The sequence below is a fragment of the Eriocheir sinensis genome, chromosome 22, assembly GCF_024679095.1.
Source record: "Eriocheir sinensis breed Jianghai 21 chromosome 22, ASM2467909v1, whole genome shotgun sequence".
Taxonomy (NCBI): domain Eukaryota; kingdom Metazoa; phylum Arthropoda; class Malacostraca; order Decapoda; family Varunidae; genus Eriocheir; species Eriocheir sinensis.
Genome location: NC_066530.1, coordinates 1604492 through 1624109, shown reverse-complemented (window position 1 = coordinate 1624109; position 19618 = coordinate 1604492). Strand labels below are relative to the sequence as shown.

Genomic DNA, 19618 nt, shown 5'->3' with positions numbered 1-19618 from the left:
ATAACCAATACCATTAATTACAGTTGATTTTGAGTAAAAAAACATTTGTACTGTTGCAAAATGTTTAGAAAAAATGGGAAAAATGTGCAAACCAGGTGAGGTGCCCATTACATTCCCTTTAATGCATGATTTCAAGGGTTGGTACTGTGCAACTTCATACCTAACAAGACAATATGCCGCTCACATTTTCTCAAAATAGGAGGAGGAACTCTTCACCATTTCACTTAATACTCATATCCAGTATAACACATCTCTGGAAACTTCAGCTGAGGTATAAAAAATAACAACTATTGTTAAAATGAACTGACTATACTATGCTCATACACTGGAAATTAGTGCCACTGCATAACATAACTTCATCTAGATAATTCCTGGAGCAAGAGATTATTAAGTGTAACAGTAGCAGTATTCCTTATTTTCACAAGAGTTCACTTTCATAATTCAGCTCAACATTCTGGAGTAGTTTTATTCCTGATATGAGTAATAATTGGCTAGTTACATATAAAATGGTGAATATACCTTATTTATGACTGTGATCATGGCTAGCTGTAGAGGTGAGTTGGGGCAATATGCTAAGCTGAACGTTGCACTGATGCTTATCTCACCGCTTTGACCGTAAGCCGGTGGTAAGTAAGGACCCATTACCCAGAGACATGAGGCAAGTGTGATATCCAGGAACCAAAGTTCACCTTTCCCAACTTTCCCCAGGTCCTTTTTTATTAACTACCCCTGAAGGGGTGATCAGCTGAGTGAAATGTGTGCAGACTCCCTTGGATATCACTGAGGCATCAGATAGTATAGAAGCAGCCAATTCACACCGGGAGCGATGCTGTGCTTCGCATGGTATGTCGCCTGGACACACCATGATGCTTGCTTGCTATGCGAGTGTTCACACTGGAAATGATGTCGGCTAAGCAACATGTGAAAAGTTCCACCAAGCAACTGTCCTTCCTGTTCACGTCCCTGTAGCTTTGTGTAGACACATCATATAAACACATATTTCTATACTTCCTCTAATAACTGCTCCATTGCTTCCAGGAATCCTGTAGTTGAAAAATGAAATTGCCTCCTTTTAACATTACCCCACATGCTTGGATTGGTGCGTGGCTGACTGTTTGCAACTTCTCACTTTCTCAGTTTCCAAGCAGTGAGCAGTGCAGGGGCTCCCCACTGAAGTGCTCTATTGCACATGTGTGGGGCGAGATATGTCCTTGCAGAGGGAGTAAGAAACAAAAATATGTGAGGGACGTCGCTGGCGTCACTCGCTTAGCTTCACATTTGGTGTGAAGTCCCATTTAAAACAATGGAAAGGATTGAAACCCACATGGCAGCAGAGAGCACATAGCACAGCATCACTCCCAGTGTGAACTGGCCCTGATGAATAGGTGACTAGACACTGATGAGTTTCATGCCACACATTTCATAACCAAACTTCTTATTTTCGGTTCTAACTTGAAGAACCTGGCACTTATTTAAACTAAAAGGCATCTCCCATCTATTAGACCGAACTGAAATTACATGCAAATCTTGAAGGCCTTGTCTGCCTTTAACTCAGAGCACCAAATGACCAATCTGTGTTGTCAGCAAATTTACTAATGAGATTATTGAATCCACCATCACTGTCATTGATATAAATTATGAACAGCACTGGCCCAAGAACTGAGACCTGAGGGACACCCCTAGTGACAGGCACCCACTCTGAGTTAACTCCATCAGTCACCACTCTTTGCTGACTGTTGCTCAACCAATTAGCGATACATTGGTGTACTTTACCCTCAATACCAAGTTGCCTGACTTTATAAAGTAATTTATGGTGTGGAACTTTATCAAACACTTTCTGAAAATCAAGACCAGTGCTTTGGTTATGTCATAAACTGAGAGGTCCTTAAAAAAAGAGCAGCAGGTTTGATAAGCAGGATCTCTTGTTAAAGAGGCCATGTTGTGAATCCTTAATTAATGAGTGGCTCATTGAATTGTAAACTATGGAGTGTATGGGGAAGAGACTGAAGTAGAGATGTGAACATGTCACGAAGGTGATCATGTATATTAATAATATTTTAAACCAAGATCAACGATCCAGATCAACCATGACAAAGTTGTCATATATATTAATAATTGATCATATAGTACATCAAATATATTGGCAGTCTTTGAGCAACCAAAAACAATACTGCTGGTCTTGACAGGATTTAATTTCATGCCCCAACACTGTCAACAAGAAAAAATCAAATCAAAATCTATCTTCAACTGAATGGCTACAAGAGACCTAGTTTGAGGGTCAGGAACAGGCCAAAATAAAGAAATATCATTGGCATAAGCCATAAAATGAGGTAATGCCATGCCACACATCACTAGTATAGAAAATAAAAACAAGTGGACCAAGAACACTGCCCTGAGGAACACTGAACGACCCGAGTAAAGCTACAGAAATATCTAGCAATGGCAACAGGTTGGTGCCTGTCAAATTAAGGGTCAGATCAGTGTGGAACCCACACACTAACCACTAAGCCACCGCCTGTCCAAGTATTAGGAAAGGAGAGAGAACCTGGTGTATTAAGTGACAGAAGGTCCTCTTCATCAATGGGTGTACTCGGTGGGAGGTGCAGGGAACATTTATATACTAATGTATGTATAAGTTGTATGGATTTGAACAACACCTTGTAAGGAAGTACTAAGAGAAATGAGGTAATGAAATCTAATTAGCTATGAGTATACCATTACCTCTGGTAGGACCCCATGTTGGATCCAAGGGTGAGTAGAAGGCAGAATAATTATGTGTGGGAGGGGGAGCACAGGCTCCTAACATAGTATTTTGGAGACAGACTGAAATTTATGGACATGTAACTTAAAAGTTCCTCCTAATTGGCGCACAACCCGTGAATGTTCCATTGGATGACTTTGAAGGTCTTAACTGTTTTGGTGTTTCAGGGCAACACCAGAGAGGGATCTCTCTGCACCAACAGTGCTCTTCCAGTAAAGACTACTATCTTGTGCTGCTGGTTTCCATTTCGGCCAATGGTCGATGATGCGGTCAGAAGTGCGTTAAACCCAACAGCAAGCTGGGAAAAATCAATACTTCTTCGGCTCACTGGACCCACTAGCATTTTGCTCACCTTGCCACTCCCAACCATCCACCATTCAGATGGACTGGATATGGAGGGAGAAACAGGTGGGTCCTCTGGAGTGGACTCTCCAGAGGACAAGGCTACAGACACCAGCAGCACTGCACCGTGAGCCCAGGCATTAGTGGCCATCAGGCGAGGATCAGCTAGGGACCCTTATGCATGGGTGGCAGCCGCAGCCAACACCTGGCGATTCCTCCAATGACCTGGAGATGGGTGCCGGAGAGGTAATTTTAGCAAAAGGAGTGTCCTTGAGGGACTTCTCACTGCACAAGCACTTCTGCTGATGGAACTCTGGTCAACTAACAGCAGATGTAGACAGGTGAGTATCCAACACTGTTAGGTGGGATTGAGCAGCTGGTGCAGATAAAATAGGTGGTGTGGGACAAGACGAGCTTTAGAAGTGAGAGAATGGTGATAAACATTAGACTAGAGACACAGAGGCATACATCATTCCAGGATGGAGAATTCAGGGAGTGCAAGTCACAACATTCCTTCAGCAGCTCCTATAAGCAACTGTTCACAGGAATCATTTTGAATGAAACATTCACAGAAGGTAAGAAGATGCAGAAGAGGTGACAATGGCCACTAATATAACTGATGCTTCCTAACAAGCTTACTGCTAGATCAGTTGGCTAGGAAAATGGCATCCACTGAAACAGCCTCCTCAGTCCTCACAACATTCCTGTAGCAGCTCCTATAGGCAACCGTTTACTGGAAACGGCAATCATAGCTGAACAAAACATTCACAGAAGGTAAGAAGATGCACCAGGTGACACTGGGGTGAGGCACGTGCATGAGGACTAGGGGTGGGCAGGTACCGGTACTAACGGTACTCAAATTAACGGTACTTGCCCATCCCTAATGAGGACTGAGGCAGGATTAGAGAGAGAAGGTGTGGGAACGTCACTCTATCTGCGGCAGAACATTTGAAAAATACTTTCTTTTAATTTTTAATGTAATCTTTTACTTATGACCAAGTTAACTTATGACAAGTCTGCCGGTCCCAGACCCCGTCATAACTTGAAGACTACCTGTATATATCTTCTATCTATCAAGAGAGAAAATGATAGAAAGATATATAGAAATAGATATCTATAAAATAGATAAAGATATAAATATGACATTTTATAATAAGTTCATAGTAATATTCTACAATATAGGCATTTGTTGTTAAAGCTGTTAGGCATTTCGGTTAGACAGTTTGGACGTAATAGCCTAAATGACTAGAACCCAGTGAAGTTAATGAAAGGCTGGAGTAATACCAGTATGGGAAGGTTAGCTTAGGTCAGGTAAGGTATAGTTAATTTAACCCCTACAGGACAATTAAGTGACCTGCTGGCGGAAATAATGATGGGCTCCATAAAAGATCTCTTAGTGTCCCGCATGAGGAAGCCTCCGTTTTCTTTTATTGTCGTGCCGTTCATGGGCACTCTTTTAAATAATTATGTAGGTTCATTATACCTCAAAGTAGAATTAATTGTTGATCATTTAAACCACAGAGTAAAATTAGTAGTTTATTCACCTAGTCTTATAAAGCACCATTACTGATGGTGAACTAAGGGTCATAGGACAGGGTCCACTTATTAGAGGTTAGCTTACGTATCTTACATCACTAATTACATTTGTAAATACCATGAACACAGGTTAACATTAACACCTTAAACCAACATGCACACATGGCAATAAGTAGCACCAACATAATAACTGTTGCCACCCACACGGGGAAACACAGACTCCACCATTCCACACCTTAATTAAGTCCTAACTAAAACTATAGTGTGTTTGCGCTTATCCATTGTTACCCCTGAGAACGACACACGTATACCACCTTTTTGGCCTTCTCCTTTCCTTCCTCTCTTCACACACCCTGCCACCGGTGTGGCGGACTCAACGTTCCACCCTGTTCCCCCCTCTACTGCAATAATAATGATGATAATAATGATTAATTGATAGTTTATTGTTGCAAGTAAACATCAAAGGCGACGGGAGGAACATGCCATCCTAACTCCCAGGCAGTACAGAGTGTGATGGTATTTAATAGTAATATACATGGGAAGTTAGTACGACGAAACGAAAAAGACACAATGGTAGGAATGATGATAATGAAGATAACAATAAGAATAGGAACAACAATTACGTGGCTAAAGGGCCGTACGTATTACTAAACATTGCGTCGTCCAAGAACACATATATGACAAGGCTTTCATAGGAGTTTGGGACATTTCCAGGCGTAGTTTTATGGTGGTTTGACCCTTCTTCTGTACCGTGAATCTAAAGAAACACTCATTAGAACCCGATTGACCAACTCTTTGACCTTTAGAAATAGTTGATATGAGATCGAGATGACTAATAATAGGACAGAGGTGTGCGGCAGTGTACCAATCAATCAATCAAACCTAAAGCGAGTGGCACTTTTATTCACACCAATGACAATAATAAAGGAAACAACAAATAAAAAAAAACTTTCCTATGAACAAAAAGCACAAATAGTCAATAAAAACCGAGTACAGGTTATATCTACACCCTTGGATCTGGGAACAGTGCGCGCGGCTTCCTCCTCCCTTCACCTGTACCTCCACGCACCTCTTCCTTATTTAAGCTGTAAGTAACGTATATCAACCACGTTTGACCATTAATATTAACTTTTCCAGATCTGTAGACGTGTGTGAGGGCGTGTAAGTGTGTTGTCAAGGCGTGTGGGCGTGTGGGTGTGGGCGTTGCTAGGCGGCCACCTGTCTACGTGTTACCTTGCCCCGGTGACTCATTATCATATGCGGGATTAAGTGCATATTTACGTCACTATCCAGCTTGCTTTCACCTTCTCACTATCTGTTAAGGTCCTTTTAATTTCGTCTCCCCTTGCCGGCTGTCTCGTCATATTAATACCGGTAATATAAGAAGACACGTACGTATTCCCAGACTTTATTTATTAAGTAAGGTCATATTTACGTCACTATCCATCATGCTTTCACCTTGTCACCATCTCTTAAGGTCCTTTTAATTTTATGTCCCCCTGCCGGCTGTCTCACCATATTAATACCAGTAATATAAGATGACATGTATTCCCAGACTTTAGGTTCTCATATTCTCACCTGGTATTCTCACCTGGTAGGTCCATACCAACCGGCAACCAGCCTAGACTGGGCAGGGAAGGCCAGGCCCAAAAGTAATAGTCAGACACTCCAGTCAGGCGAGCAGGCAGCATTATAGATACAATTGACATAGTGACTGGTTGAGTGTGTCTTCCAATTAAAGTAAACTTCAGCTTTAAGTAATGACAGACTTGAACAGTAGAATTAAAAGTTATAGAAGATACAGTTAGCAAAGGGTAATTAAAAGTAGGAGAGTTCAGCACTCGAAAGTAGTTGTAGCTGAGACATAAAAGTTGACAGGCTTGGAGCATTAACCACATCAGAGGGCAAGGAGTTCCAACACTGAATCACCCGACAAGAGAAAAATCACCTACGAGCTTCCATTTCTGTGTGCTGCATCAGGATCTTGAATTGGTGGCCTCTAGTGCTCACTGGTGGGGACAGTGTGAAAACATCAGAAGGTTGAATAGAGCATAGACCATGGAATATTTTGTAGCAGTAGATCATGTCTTGTCTTAGCATTCTACCTTTGACTGAAAAAAGGTTAAGCCTGGCCAGTCTATCAGCATACGAGAGATCATTTAGCCCATCAACCTGTTTAGTCCACCTACGTTGCACGGATTCCAACAATTTCCAATCTCCCTGATAACCCGAGTTCCACACAGGGAAAGCAAAATCTAGAATAGGTCTAACCTCAGAGATATACAGGGAGGACAGGAACTTAGCTGAGTGGCAGACAGTGGACCTCAACAGGTTTGTTGCAACACCTCCAGTCTTTGTAACAGTACTTATGATATGTTGGTGAAATTTCAATTTGTTGTCTACAATCACACCGAGGTCTTTTTGTGTTGAACAGCGGTTGATTGGTGAACCATCAAGTTTGTATAGAGGATGAAGATTGTCTATCATCACATGGTGTAGTCTAGCAAAGCAGAGGTGGACACATTTGTTAGAGGAGAATCTAAGCCCCCAGGAGAAGGCAGTGGCTGACAGCATATCAATACTATTTTGGATTTCATGTGAGGCTTGATCAGAATTAGATAAAGGAGCTAAATGGTTTTAAGATCTCTGCAAACATTTTGTACTCACATTGGAGTTGAGAACAAGTGTGGTTAATGAAGATAAGAAACAGGAGTGGTCCCAAAACGGAGCCTTGCGGAACACCACTTAGAACTGGCTTAGGAGAACTTACACAACCACTGATAGAGACCCTCATGGTGCGACCAACAAGGAAGCTGATGATCAATTGTAAAAGATTCCCAGAGATCCCAATAGAGATTAACTTATCTACCAGTACCTGGTGGTGAACACGGTTGAACGCCTTGACGAAATCAAATAGAATCTATTCCACCACGTGACCCTGGTTGTACCAGTATGTTACATAGTCGTAAGTGAGTAGGAGCTGATCTGACACAGATCTGTTTGGCCTGAAGCCAAACTGGCGTTTGTCGAACAATAAGTGATCTTTAATGAATCCAAAAAGAGACTTGCAGATAATGCACTCCATAGTTTTGCAGGGTATGGGATTGAGGCTGATGGGTCTGTAGTTTAGGGGATCACTATGAGGCCCTTTCTTATAGATGGGGGATACATGGGAAAGTTTCCACAATTGAGGAAGGGAGCCTGAGGCCATTGACATATTGAAAAGGATAGCCATGGGGTAGGCAAGTTCAAGAACACATTCCTTAAGTAGCCGAGGGTGGAGGCCATCTGGTCCCACAGCACTGTCAGCATTGAGAGTTTTTAAGTGGGATTCAACATCTCTTGGGAAGAACTGGACATCTGATATATTACCGTTACACACTTGGTGGGGAAATACATTGTTGGAAGACTCCACAACAAATACAGAGGCAAAAGCTTTGGCAAATGAATCTGCCATACAATCTGGGTCATCCGTTAGATTTCCATTTATCATAAGGGGGCCAACTTTAGGACGATCAACTTTTTTGTTCCTGATGTAGGAGTGGAACAGCTTAGGTTTAACAGAGCGGAGCTGGATGAGCCTGTCCTCATAGTTGATTTGAGTGGTTAGGGCAGAAGCCCATAGAATAGCATTGGTCTCATTAAACTTGAATAGCTTTTGTAGCGTGAGGTAAGACTGTCTACCATGAGCTTGTCGTAAGTGTTTGTATTCCATCCAAAGTTTGCTGCGTTGTTTAAATAGATTACGAGGAATATCTTTACTCCAAGGTGGACACTTACTCCGAGGCCTCTTTATAGGGATGAATTGGTTGGCTAACTGGATCAGGGTGTTGGATAAAAAGGCATTAGCAGTGTCAACATCGAGATGCATTAGTTCGTAGTCCCAATCAATTTGCTGAAGAGCATTGCAGATCTTACCATATTTACCCCTGGCCCAGTCCAATAGAGGAGCACCAACCCTATCACGAGTGTCTTCTCCTTGATAGAGATGTGCTATTTTAACAAGAGCATGGCCACAATTAGGAAAAGGAGGAAATATGTTGATATCTTGAATACGGTCATCTTCAGTGGTAAGGATTAAATCCAAAATGTTTCCTAACTTAATAAAAGTTGGTTCTAGAACCCACTGATGGAGACCCAAAGTTTGGAATAGGTTAAGAAACATGGTGTCACAAGCAGTAGTGTTATGGTCTGGCACCACATCATTCCAAGAGATGGAGGGCAGATTGAAGTCACCCATAATTATAAATTCTTTACTGACGCAGATATTTGATATGAATTCAATAAGGGCAATGTTATCTTTCTGTGTGTAGGATGGAGGACGGTAAACTGTTAGGATATACAAATAACAATCATAAATGTTTTAAGAGTAAGGAGGAGAGTCATTCTGAGAGAAGGGAGGCGCTGGGTGAGTGGTTAGTGTGCCGGCGCCGTGTTCAGGTGGACGCGGGTTCGAACACCTACTCCCCGCCGCCACAGTTACAATTTTTCAGTCACCACCTCACCTGTCTGCGTGTTACCTTTGCCCCAGGTTATTCATTATCATAAGCAAGTGCATATTTACATCACTATCTCATATTTTCACCCCACACTGTCTCTAAAGGTTCTTATAAGTATTTCCAAAGTCCATGAAAGTGTTCACCTATCTGCATGTTACCTTTGTCCCAGGTGACTCCTTATCAGAAGCAAGTGGATATTTTTGTCACTATCTCATACTTTCACCTCCACACTGTCTATTCAGGTTCTCATAAGTGTTTCCAAAGTCCACGAAAGAGTTCATCTGTCTTTGTGTTACCTTTGCCCCAGGTGACTCATTATCAGAAGCAAGTGGATATGTACAGCACTATCTCATACTTTCACCTCCACACTGTCTCTTCAGGTTCTCATAAGTATTTCCAAAGTCCACGAAAGAGTTCATCTGTCTTTGTGTTACCTTTGCCCCAGGTGGCTCATTATCAGAAGCAAGTGGATATGTACAGCACTATCTCGTACTTTCACCTCCACACTGTCTCTTCAGGTTCTCATGATTATTTCCAAAGTCCAGGAAAGAGTTCACCTGTCTGCGTGTTACCCTTGCCCCTTTGCTCCACGTGACTCATTATCATCAGTGGCATTAAGTGCATACATACGTCACTATCTCTCACTTTCTCACAGTCTCTTCAGGCCCCGGCGTGGTGACAGGTTCCTCTTATCTTCTGCTGCCGGCTGTCTTGCCCTCCTGATACCGGTAATAGGTGACAGGGTCCATTTGTACAGCTTCCTCATCTTAAAGCTTGATTTCTCATCCATTTTTCTTATCCATTGTCTTCCGTCCACTTCTTTCATTTTTAGACATGGCAGACAAAAAAGGGAAAGGATAAATATAAAGGAGAGATGATGAAGAAAGATTAGCATGACGGAAAAAGAAAGGCATAGAGAGGGATGATGGAAGGAAAGGAAGAAGAAAGAACATTTTGTAGGATAAAGTAATACTAAGAATAAAGTGTCACAAGATCTCATAAGTTAAAGTTCACTTCAGTTGATGGGTCTAAGTATACCCTTTATATTAGCACTTCTGTCAATATTTCAATGGCATGTCTTTTTACCCCAATGTATTTTCTTGCTCTATTGCAGGAAGAATGGCAACAGCGAGGTGTGACTTTGTGGTTCTTGGGGCCACGGGCTACACAGGACAATATGTGGCAGAGGAAGTAAGTAATGTTATGAGTACTAAATAATTAGATCACATTAGATAATTACCAGTCTCAACTGTCCAGTGAGCCCAAGGGATGGTAACCACACCCCATTCAAAGTTAACCATACCACATCAAAGTTAACCATACCACATCAAAGTTAACCATACCACATCAAAGTTAACCATACCACATCAAAGTTAACCATACCTCATCAAAGTTAACCATACCTCATCATAGGTAACTGTACCTCATCATAGTTAACTGTACCACATCAGAGTTAACCGTACCACATCAGAGTTAACCGTACCACATCAGAGTTAACCGTACCACATCAAATTTAACCGTACCACATCAAATTTAACCGTACCGCATCAGAGTTAACGGTACCGCATCAGAGTTAACCCTACCGCATCAGAGTTAACCCTACCGCATCAGAGTTAACGGTACCGCATCAGAGTTAACCCTACCGCATCAGAGTTAACCCTACCGCATCAGAGTTAACCGTACCACATCAGAGTTAACTGTACCACATCAGAGTTAACCATACAGCATCAGAGTTAACCATACAGCATCAGAGTTAACCGTACCGCATCAGAGTTAACCGTACCGCATCAGAGTTAACCGTACCGCATCAGCGTTAACCGTACTGCATCAGCGTTAACCATGCCACATCAAAGTTAACCGTGCCACATCAAAGTTAACCATGCCACATCAAAGTTAACCATGCCACATCAAAGTTAACCGTGCCACATCAAAGTTAACCGTACCGCATCAGAGTTAACCGTACCTCATCAAAGTTAACCGTACCGCATCAGAGTTAACCATACCTCATCAAAGTTAACCGTACCTCATCATAGTTAACCGTACCACATCAGAGTTAACCGTACCACATCAAAGTTAACCATACCTCATCAAAGTTAACCATACCACATCAAAGTTAACTGTACCACATCAGAGTTAACCATACCGCATCAGAGTTAACCGTACCAAATCAGAGTTAACCGTACCAAATCAGAGTTAACCGTACCAAATCAGAGTTACCCGTACCAAATCAGAGTTACCCGTACCAAATCAGAGTTACCCGTACCAAATCAGAGTTACCCGTACCAAATCAGAGTTACCCGTACCAAATCAGAGTTACCCGTACCAAATCAGAGTTACCCGTACCAAATCAGAGTTACCCGTACCAAATCAGAGTTACCCGTACCAAATCAGAGTTACCCGTACCAAATCAGAGTTACCCGTACCAAATCAGAGTTACCCGTACCAAATCAGAGTTACCCGTACCAAATCAGAGTTAACCGTACCAAATCAGAGTTAACCGTACCAAATCAGAGTTAACTGTACCACATCAAAGTTAACCGTACCTTTTGGTTAACCCTAATTAAATCTAGCCTAATTGAAATCATGGTTTGATGAGTGGATCACTGTTGATTTATGTATGGTATGCATAAAAAAGCATAGCACCATAACTTAACCTAACCAAATGGTAACTTAGCCTTAATCAAACCTTCCCTCATTAATATTGTGTTTGGGTAAATGGTTGTGTCGATTTACGTATTGAAAAAAAAATAGTCACACACACCTGCACTCCTTAGATTGGCCGAATCGCCGAGGAGCACCCCAACCTGACATACGCCTTCGCTGGCCGCAACAAGGAGAAGCTGGAACACACCTTGGAGACAGCACGAGTCAACACCGGTCTGGAGCTTGCCAAGGCTGAGCTGATTGTGGTCAACGTGAATGACGAAGAAAGCCTGAAGAAAATGGCAGAGCGGTCGAAGGTCGTCATAAACTGCGTGGGACCGGTAAGTCAAGTTGAAGAGGTCAACGACGTAGGCAGAGAATGTAAGGAAGGGCTGTAGCAAAAGATCTTCCCTCTGACAATGCACTGGGCTAATGGGTAATGGTTGTGAAGGTGTGTGTATTTACCTAGTTGAAGTATACAGGGCTTGACCTGTAGTCATGAGGTCCTGTCTCCATATCTGTAATTATCTAGTCTTTCCTTAAATTGTTTGACACACTTTACTATCACAATATAACTTTCTCCCCTTAATCCATTCCAAGCATTTAGTGCTTTATACAGAAAACTGAATTTTTTGACATTATTGAAGTTTGTGTTGGTTTTAAGAGAGCAAACCACAAGAGTATTACATCATTTATGAGTGGCAGTAATGAGATACAGAGACAGACATAGAGAAACTAACATGCACACAAAGACAGGCACACAGAGACAGGAGATGAGAAACAGAGAGAGACAGCATTTGACACACATATACATAAAAACACTGACTCAGAAGATTATATTAGATTTGACTCACGGGAAGTGTATAAAATAGATAGACAGACAGACAGACGAGAAAACAGAGACAGTGATTATTTAAGGAAGGAAGAATGCATTACTTTTCCTCTTCAAGACTTAGGAATCCTCCCCTTGCCCTTCCACAGTACCGTTACTATGGGCTGAAGGTCGTGAAGGCATGTGTGGAGGGCGGGGCGCACGTTGTCGACATCAGCGGTGAGCCTCAGTACCTCGAGCAAGCACAACTGGAATATACCGAGGCAGCAGAGAAGGCCGGGAAGTATGTGGTTGGGTCCTGCGGCTTCGACTCCATCCCTGCGGACCTCGGCACCACCTTCCTGCAAGAGGTTTTCCCAGGTGATGGTCGCTTGTGTTTATTTTGTTTTTGTTTGTGTTGGGTTGCATAATGGTGTTTGGGGTTGATTTTTTTTCTTTTTTTTTCTTACTAATTTTATTTTTCATACTTGATTTTGCATTCTTTTTTCTTTTTTCCTTTTTCTTTTTTCTTTTTCTTCTTTTCTTCTTTTTTCTTCATTTACTTCTGCTTCAGTCACTAAGAGTCTTGTTTTCTCTTGAATATCTTTATTTTTTCTGTCATTGGTAATTTTTTGATTGAAGGAATTCCTTATGAACTAATCACCTCTGACATTTGCTTTTGACTAATTTACTTATGTTTGCATCACTCAGATCCTCTCAGTAACAAACATATTTTTTATGCATAATTTTTTTTGTGTTTGGTACTTTTCTGATTAAAAGAATGTATTACCTACTGACTCCACCATTCTCCCACCTTCTCTGAGCATTTTTCTCTAAACACAAACCACCCAGTGACTTGACTCCTCCCCATCCACAGGAGATGTGAACTCTGTTGAGGCTGTTGTTACCCTGGATGAGGACTCCAAGGTAAATGTTTCTGATCACTGTCAAGGAGTTTTGGGCTTTTCCAGAGGTAGTTTTATGACTGGTGGTAGCTTGACCTTTCTTCTGTGCCCAAACCTTAAAGAGCACTCATTAGAACCCTATTAATCACCTTTTGGGGCTCTGAAAATAGTGGATGTGAGAGGCGGAAGCGTCCGAGAATACCGACCTAATATACTCTTGGTGTTTTGTGTTCAGGGGAAGTCGTCCATCAACTTCACCACCATGGAGTGTGCCGTGCTGGGCCTCACTCACAGCAAGGAACTGAAGGGGCTGCGCAAGAAGCTCTTCACCACCCCGCTGCCCAAGCCTGCCTACAAGCCTGAGCCACGGTAAGGGGTAGAAAAGCTTTCTTGAGTGGTTGATTTCCAGTGAGAAAGAGTAAGAAAAATTATCTCTGGCTTTTGGGTGATTGATATTGGAAATGATGTCAAGGGAGCAGCCTAGGAGAGGAGAGCTTGTAATGAGTGATATGTTATGCGATATAGTGATTAGTGTCGAGTCAGCAGCCCACTCAGCTGTTCGTCATTCCTTTCTGGATGGTCAATAAATTGGTACCTGGGTAAACCTGGGGAAAGTAAGCTGTGGTAACCTGGTTTTTACACTGGTGCTGGTTAAGGGTTCTCTCCCACTACAGGCTCAGAGGCCACTGGGGGAGAGATGAGCGCTGCGACCATGTGCATCTATAGTGTGCGGTCCCAACTTTACCTTACCTTTTGTGTTTTCAGAGGCAAGTTGTTCTACAGTGAGGAGGCCAAGGCGTGGTGTATTCCCAACATGGCATCGGATCGGTCAGTGGTGATGCGGTCTCAGAGGATCCTGTACGAGAAGGAGAAGATGCGGCCCACCCAGTTCCAGGTGTACTTCGGCATGAGTCGCATCAAAGCCTACATGGCGATCCTCTTTGGCATCTTCTTCTACGTGATGACCATGTTTTCGTTCACCCGGAAACTCTTGCTGCAGGTGCGGAGGTTTTCGTTGTTGTTGATGTTATTTGCTATTGTGTTGTCATTATCTTTGTTATTTTTGTTATTATTATTGCTTTTCATTTACTTGTGTTTTTGCTCTTTCATTCTTCATAACATTTTTCTTCGTTGTATTTTTTTATTTTTATTTTTTATTTTTCTTCTATTCCTTATTTTATTTACATTTTTCTTAGTTGTAATTTTTTGTTGTACTTTTTATTCCTTTTTATTCTATTCCTTATTTTATTTACACTTTTCTTGGTTGTAATTTTTGGTTTTCCTTTTTATACTGTAATTTTTAGTTTTTTTCGTAACAGTTTTCTTGATTTATACTTATTCTCTTCTTTCTTTTAACTTTTTAGCTTTTCTTGTAACATTTTCCGTAACATCTGATCATTCCCTTTCTTCTCCTACTTCATTTCTCTTTGTATTTTCATAATAGTTTTCTTTTCATATTCATTCTCTTCCCTCATGCCCGTCCAGTACCCAGAGCTCTTCACCGCCGGAGTAGTCACTACCAAGGGTCCCAAGCGCTCTGATCTGACCGGCCTCAAGTTCCTGGTGGTGCTGACAGGCAAGGGCTGGGACAAGAAGCTGGAGGACCCTGACCAGCAGCACACAGAGCCACCCAATGTTACCAAGACTGTCAAGGTGTGTAGAAGAATGGAATGTCAAGGGAGTAAAGGGCTGGACTTAAAGTATGAGGTGTATAGTGTAAAAAGAGCAACCTGCCATTTTATAGTTTTGAGCATATTGTGTTTTTAAAGTGATCATCAGACTCCACGTGCTCCACTCCAGTTAAGTTTGACAGAAAAATAATGCAACTTTAGTAAGGAAAAAAAAGTTGTATATGAATGCGTAGGTGTAGTTATTTCCACCGTCAAATCCTTGGTAATGAGAAATAGCTAATATGAATTCTTAAGCACGATTCTATTCACTATCAATTCCTCGGTAATGATAAAAAGCTATATATGAATGCTTAACGGGCAATCTTTTCACCATCAATCACCCAGTTTAAGGTCACTTTTTCATGTACTTTTTTTATGATGTAGGAAACAGCTCAAGGGTAATAAAGAAGAAGAAAAAAAAAAAAAAAAAACCTGCTAATCACTGCTTCATTACGTAATGCAACAAGAATTTAGCTGCCAGATGCCGCTAAAAACAAAATGCTGCCTTAATCGGTTTTGGTTGCCCCATACAATAAACACCTCTTATAAAAATTAGCAATATAACTTAAAAACAGGGAGCATTTAGGAGCAGCGAGTAGCAGGCTTTTTTATTATTGTTTCCTGTTTTTGTGCCCTTGAGCTGTCTCCTTTGTTAAAAAAAAAAAAAAAAAAAAAATTTGCCAGGGGGCGCATCGCTTCACTCACTCACTGCCTCCACCAGTGACAGGTCCCCTAAACAAGCCTCCACACAGCTACCCTTCTCATTCCAAGCCCCTCTAAGCATCGATCAACTTGTCCCAGCCTTGAGATACGTGGGTGTCCCTTTGAGCAAACCATGTTATTTTGTATGTGACCAGAGTCTATGCCTTCCTTTCCAGGTGAAGGGGCCAGACCCGGGGTACTTCGGCACTGCTATCCTGATCACGCAGGCGGCCATGACCATCCTGGAGGAGGAGGACAGGCTGCCGGGGAAGTAAGAGAACTCGCCTCCTTTTTACTTTTATTTACTTGCTTTAAAATCTTGCTTGCTTTATTTGGCTTGTGAGTGAAATTTCATCCTTGCATTAAATTCTCCCTCCTGCTTTTTTTTCTTCTAATGTTATTTCTTTTTCTCTTTTTTTTTCTTCTTTTCATTTATGTCCTTATTTTCCTTTATGGGGTTGTACTGGCTATGAGTCTCTCCTTGCATCAAATTCTTTCTCCTGCCTTTTTTTTTGCTTCTCAATGTTAAATCTTCTCTTTCTTCTTTTTATTTGATGTCCTTATTTTTCCTTATGGGGCTGGACTGGCTATGAGTCTTTCCCACTTGTGACGATCGTATACACTCTCCTCCCTGCTTCTAAACATTGACTTTCATATACTAGAGATCTTATCTGCAAAAAAAAAGTCTTTCTTCTTCTTTTTGTTTAGTGTCCTTATTTTTCCTCATGGGGTTGGACGGGCAATGAGTCTTTTCCACTTGGGACGATCATATACACTCTCCTCCCTGCTTCTAAATGTTGACTTTTGTATACTAGAGATCATGTCTGCAAAAAATTAATGTATCCTGTCCTTAATATCACTTACCTAGCATGCTTTATTTACTTACACTCTGTCTATTGAATACAGAAGAATATAACATTGCCTTTCTTTGCATCTATAAGGGAAAAGTGTTAACCAGTGATGATGGTGTTAATGTTTCCTTTCCTCTGGCCTTCACAGGGGTGGTGTGTTCCCTCCAGCGGCAGCCTTCCGCAAGACCTCCCTTCGCCAGCGCCTTGAGAAGAAGGGCATTTGTTTCGTTGCTTCTGAATAATTGCTTTAGAACATTGCAGCAGCCGCCACCACCAAGACAACCTCTGCACTTGAATCTGAAAACATGTTGTCAATGCAAGTCAACTCAAGAACAAAAGAATGAACAAATAAAGGTAGATCACAACCTACAGGAAACTCTGCATTCATCACTCACTTATGGAACAAGAGAATAAACAAACACAGCATTGATAAAATGACCCAAATTGGATTCATCACAACTGTTCAACCCCATAAAGGAAAATGAGGATGTCAAACAAAGAAGAAGAATAACCGTGGGACAAAAAAATAAACAAACCCAACCAAAACAGAAACTGAATTGAAGAAAGGCTGCATACATAGACCTCTCCTCTTTTATTCTTACAGTTTGATGATAGAATTTCTTGCTGGTTTTCTTAGTGCAATATCTCATGAAATACAGTAATAAGTAAGGAGTTGATGTTGATTTGCATAAACTAAGTGATATCTTAGAGAATATTAAGTATATGTATATCTCCTATAGTTTGATGGCTATGTATCGTTTGCTGGTTTTCCCTCAGTGTGCCAACTTAATATATAAATAGTTGAATTAATGGTTTAATGAATCGCACATAAGCATTCATATATAGGTTTCTTTCGTTAATGAGGAATTGATGGCGAAAAGATTGCACATTAAGCATTCATATATAGCTTTTTTTCATTACCGAGGAATTGATAGTGAATAGAATTGTGCATAAGCATTCATATTAGCTCTCTTTCATTACCAAGGAATTGATGATGGAAAGAACTACACCTAAGCATGCACATACACCTTTTTTTACTTCACCATGAATTACAGCAAGAATTCACCCGACAGATGCAGCTAAAAACAGAATAATGCCTTGTTTGTATATGGAGGGGGTGAAAAGAATCGCACATTAAGCATTCATATATAGGTTTTTCAACATTTCCAAGCTCTCTGCCGCGCCTTTAAGTGAATAATGCCTCGTTTATATATGATCGCCCCTTTAACACTAAACGGCTCATATGAAAATTAACAATATAAATAACGAGGACCATATACCACGGGGTGAAAAGAATCGCACATATAAGCATTCATGTATAGGTTTTTCAACATTTCCGAGCTCTCAGCCACGCCTTATAAGTGTTCTTCCCAGTGGTTAATATTCTTGGAGGCCTTCATGTTTGTGTGTCTTTTTCGCAGTTTGACGTGTGGAGTGTTCAGTGTTTACCCTTTATTGCCTGTTTGTTTGTTGTTTATTTTTGTGGGTAGGGATGTGTGTGTGTTTGTCCCCTTACGAGATTCCTTCAGCGTTAGGATAAATAAGATAAATAATTGTATACCGTAGTTGGAAGACGATATTTTTGTATGCAGAGAAAGAGAGAGAATGTTCATAGTTTTCTTGTTAAATTGAGTTATATATTTGTAAATTTGGCATTGTATAAAGTAAGAAAGAGAGAGAGAGTAGTAGCAATTGTCATGGCATTGTTAAATCAAGTTATATATACGTAAATTTGACATGACGTAAAGAGAGAGAGAGTGAGTTGTGTTCATGTTAGTTGTTGTTCAGTATTTCTGTCTTCTAACATTGATGTGAAAGGGAGCGCATACTAACCAAGGTCCATATATACAAGAGACTGTGATACTGATTTATAGCTGTCCCATTGTGTACTGTTGCAAGGGAATGTATAAAATAAAGAAATCATTAGTTGTCCGAATGCCTGTTATTAGAAGCGTGTCAACCTCTACGTTACTTTTGTTGACCTGATTTTGACCTGAAGATTACGTAAAAGTATAAAAATAGGCATAACAGTATATATAGAATTGTATGGCAGTTCTCTATACATCTTTCAACTCTATGCTTATTTTTGTTGACTTGATTTTGACCTGAAGATTATGTAAAAGTATAAAAATAGGCATAAAAGTATATATAGAATTGTATGGCAGTTCTCTATACATCTTTTAACTCTATGTTCATTTTTGTTAACTTTATTTTGACCAGTAGACAAAATTTTAAGTATGAGAATAACAGTAAATAAGCGTTATAGATCCTGGCAGCCTTTATAGCTAAGACCAAAACCACACTTACATATTTATTAAAGAGATCCTGCCCCAAACACGTTACTTGCCCATAAAGATTATAAATTTTGCCCTGGGCTTCGTTAATATTTATCTAATAATTAACCCAGGAAACAGCAAGACATAGAGTATTTAAGACAGGCCTTTGGAGACTGTATCCATGTCTCAGGCCATTAAATTTAGATGACATTTGGTTATTTTATGATGGGCTGTTTTGTTAATGGCCAGTTCTGCTCACTGACACGATTTACATCATTTTCATTCATTACTTAATTGACTAGCTCAGTTCAGTAGTTATGAAATTAGTTAAACAAGATTATCTCCCAAGTCTTATTCATAGTTTTTGGGAGTAATACTTTGTGGGCTTCCTTAATGGACCTCTTCCTGTTCTACGAGGGCAATATTTGATGGTATTTGTTAAGTTATCTCTATTTTCCCCTTGAACTACCTCCTATAAAGTAATAAATAAGTAAACAAGTAAATAATATAGTCCCGTAATCAATCCTTCAATCATTCATTTCTTATTGAATATCCAACTTAACCCATATCCAGACCCAACCATTTGACATCTTAATAATTTGTGAGTTTCTTTTATGGGCTT

At 40.7% G+C, this 19618-nt stretch overlaps 2 protein-coding genes and 1 long non-coding RNA gene across 6 annotated transcripts; 1 reads left to right on the top strand and 2 right to left on the bottom strand.

Annotated features, from left to right (window-relative positions):
* Positions 1-5610: 5610 nt before the first annotated feature.
* Positions 5611-18652, top strand: LOC127001916 (saccharopine dehydrogenase-like oxidoreductase). Of its 4 annotated transcripts, none has more exons than XM_050867164.1 (11): positions 5659-5726; positions 9794-9866; positions 10253-10329; positions 11913-12122; positions 12763-12973; positions 13470-13519; positions 13733-13866; positions 14263-14497; positions 14983-15150; positions 16046-16140; positions 16869-18652. In XM_050867164.1, the coding sequence occupies exons 3-11, from the start codon at positions 10258-10260 to the stop codon at positions 16960-16962; spliced, it is 1269 nt and encodes a 422-aa protein (XP_050723121.1). In that variant the 5' UTR covers positions 5659-5726; positions 9794-9866; positions 10253-10257; the 3' UTR covers positions 16963-18652. The 4 variants fall into 4 exon arrangements, with proteins under 4 accessions (XP_050723120.1, XP_050723121.1, XP_050723123.1 ...); XM_050867165.1 differs by lacking the exon at positions 5659-5726 and adding an exon at positions 5968-6030; XM_050867163.1 differs by lacking the exon at positions 9794-9866 and having other exon boundaries at positions 5611-5726.
* Positions 6977-9787, bottom strand: LOC127001915 (uncharacterized). Its single transcript, XM_050867162.1, has 2 exons — positions 9500-9787; positions 6977-9361 (listed from the first exon to the last, which is right to left on the bottom strand). Exon 2 carries the CDS (start codon positions 8877-8879, stop codon positions 7560-7562), a length of 1320 nt encoding a protein of 439 aa, XP_050723119.1. The 5' UTR covers positions 8880-9361; positions 9500-9787; the 3' UTR covers positions 6977-7559.
* On the bottom strand, positions 18335-19438 carry LOC127001925 (uncharacterized). The gene is made up of 2 exons (XR_007755561.1): positions 18826-19438; positions 18335-18713 (listed from the first exon to the last, which is right to left on the bottom strand). It is a non-coding gene; the product is annotated as an uncharacterized LOC127001925 (long non-coding RNA).
* Between the last annotated feature and the right edge of the window lie 180 nt (positions 19439-19618).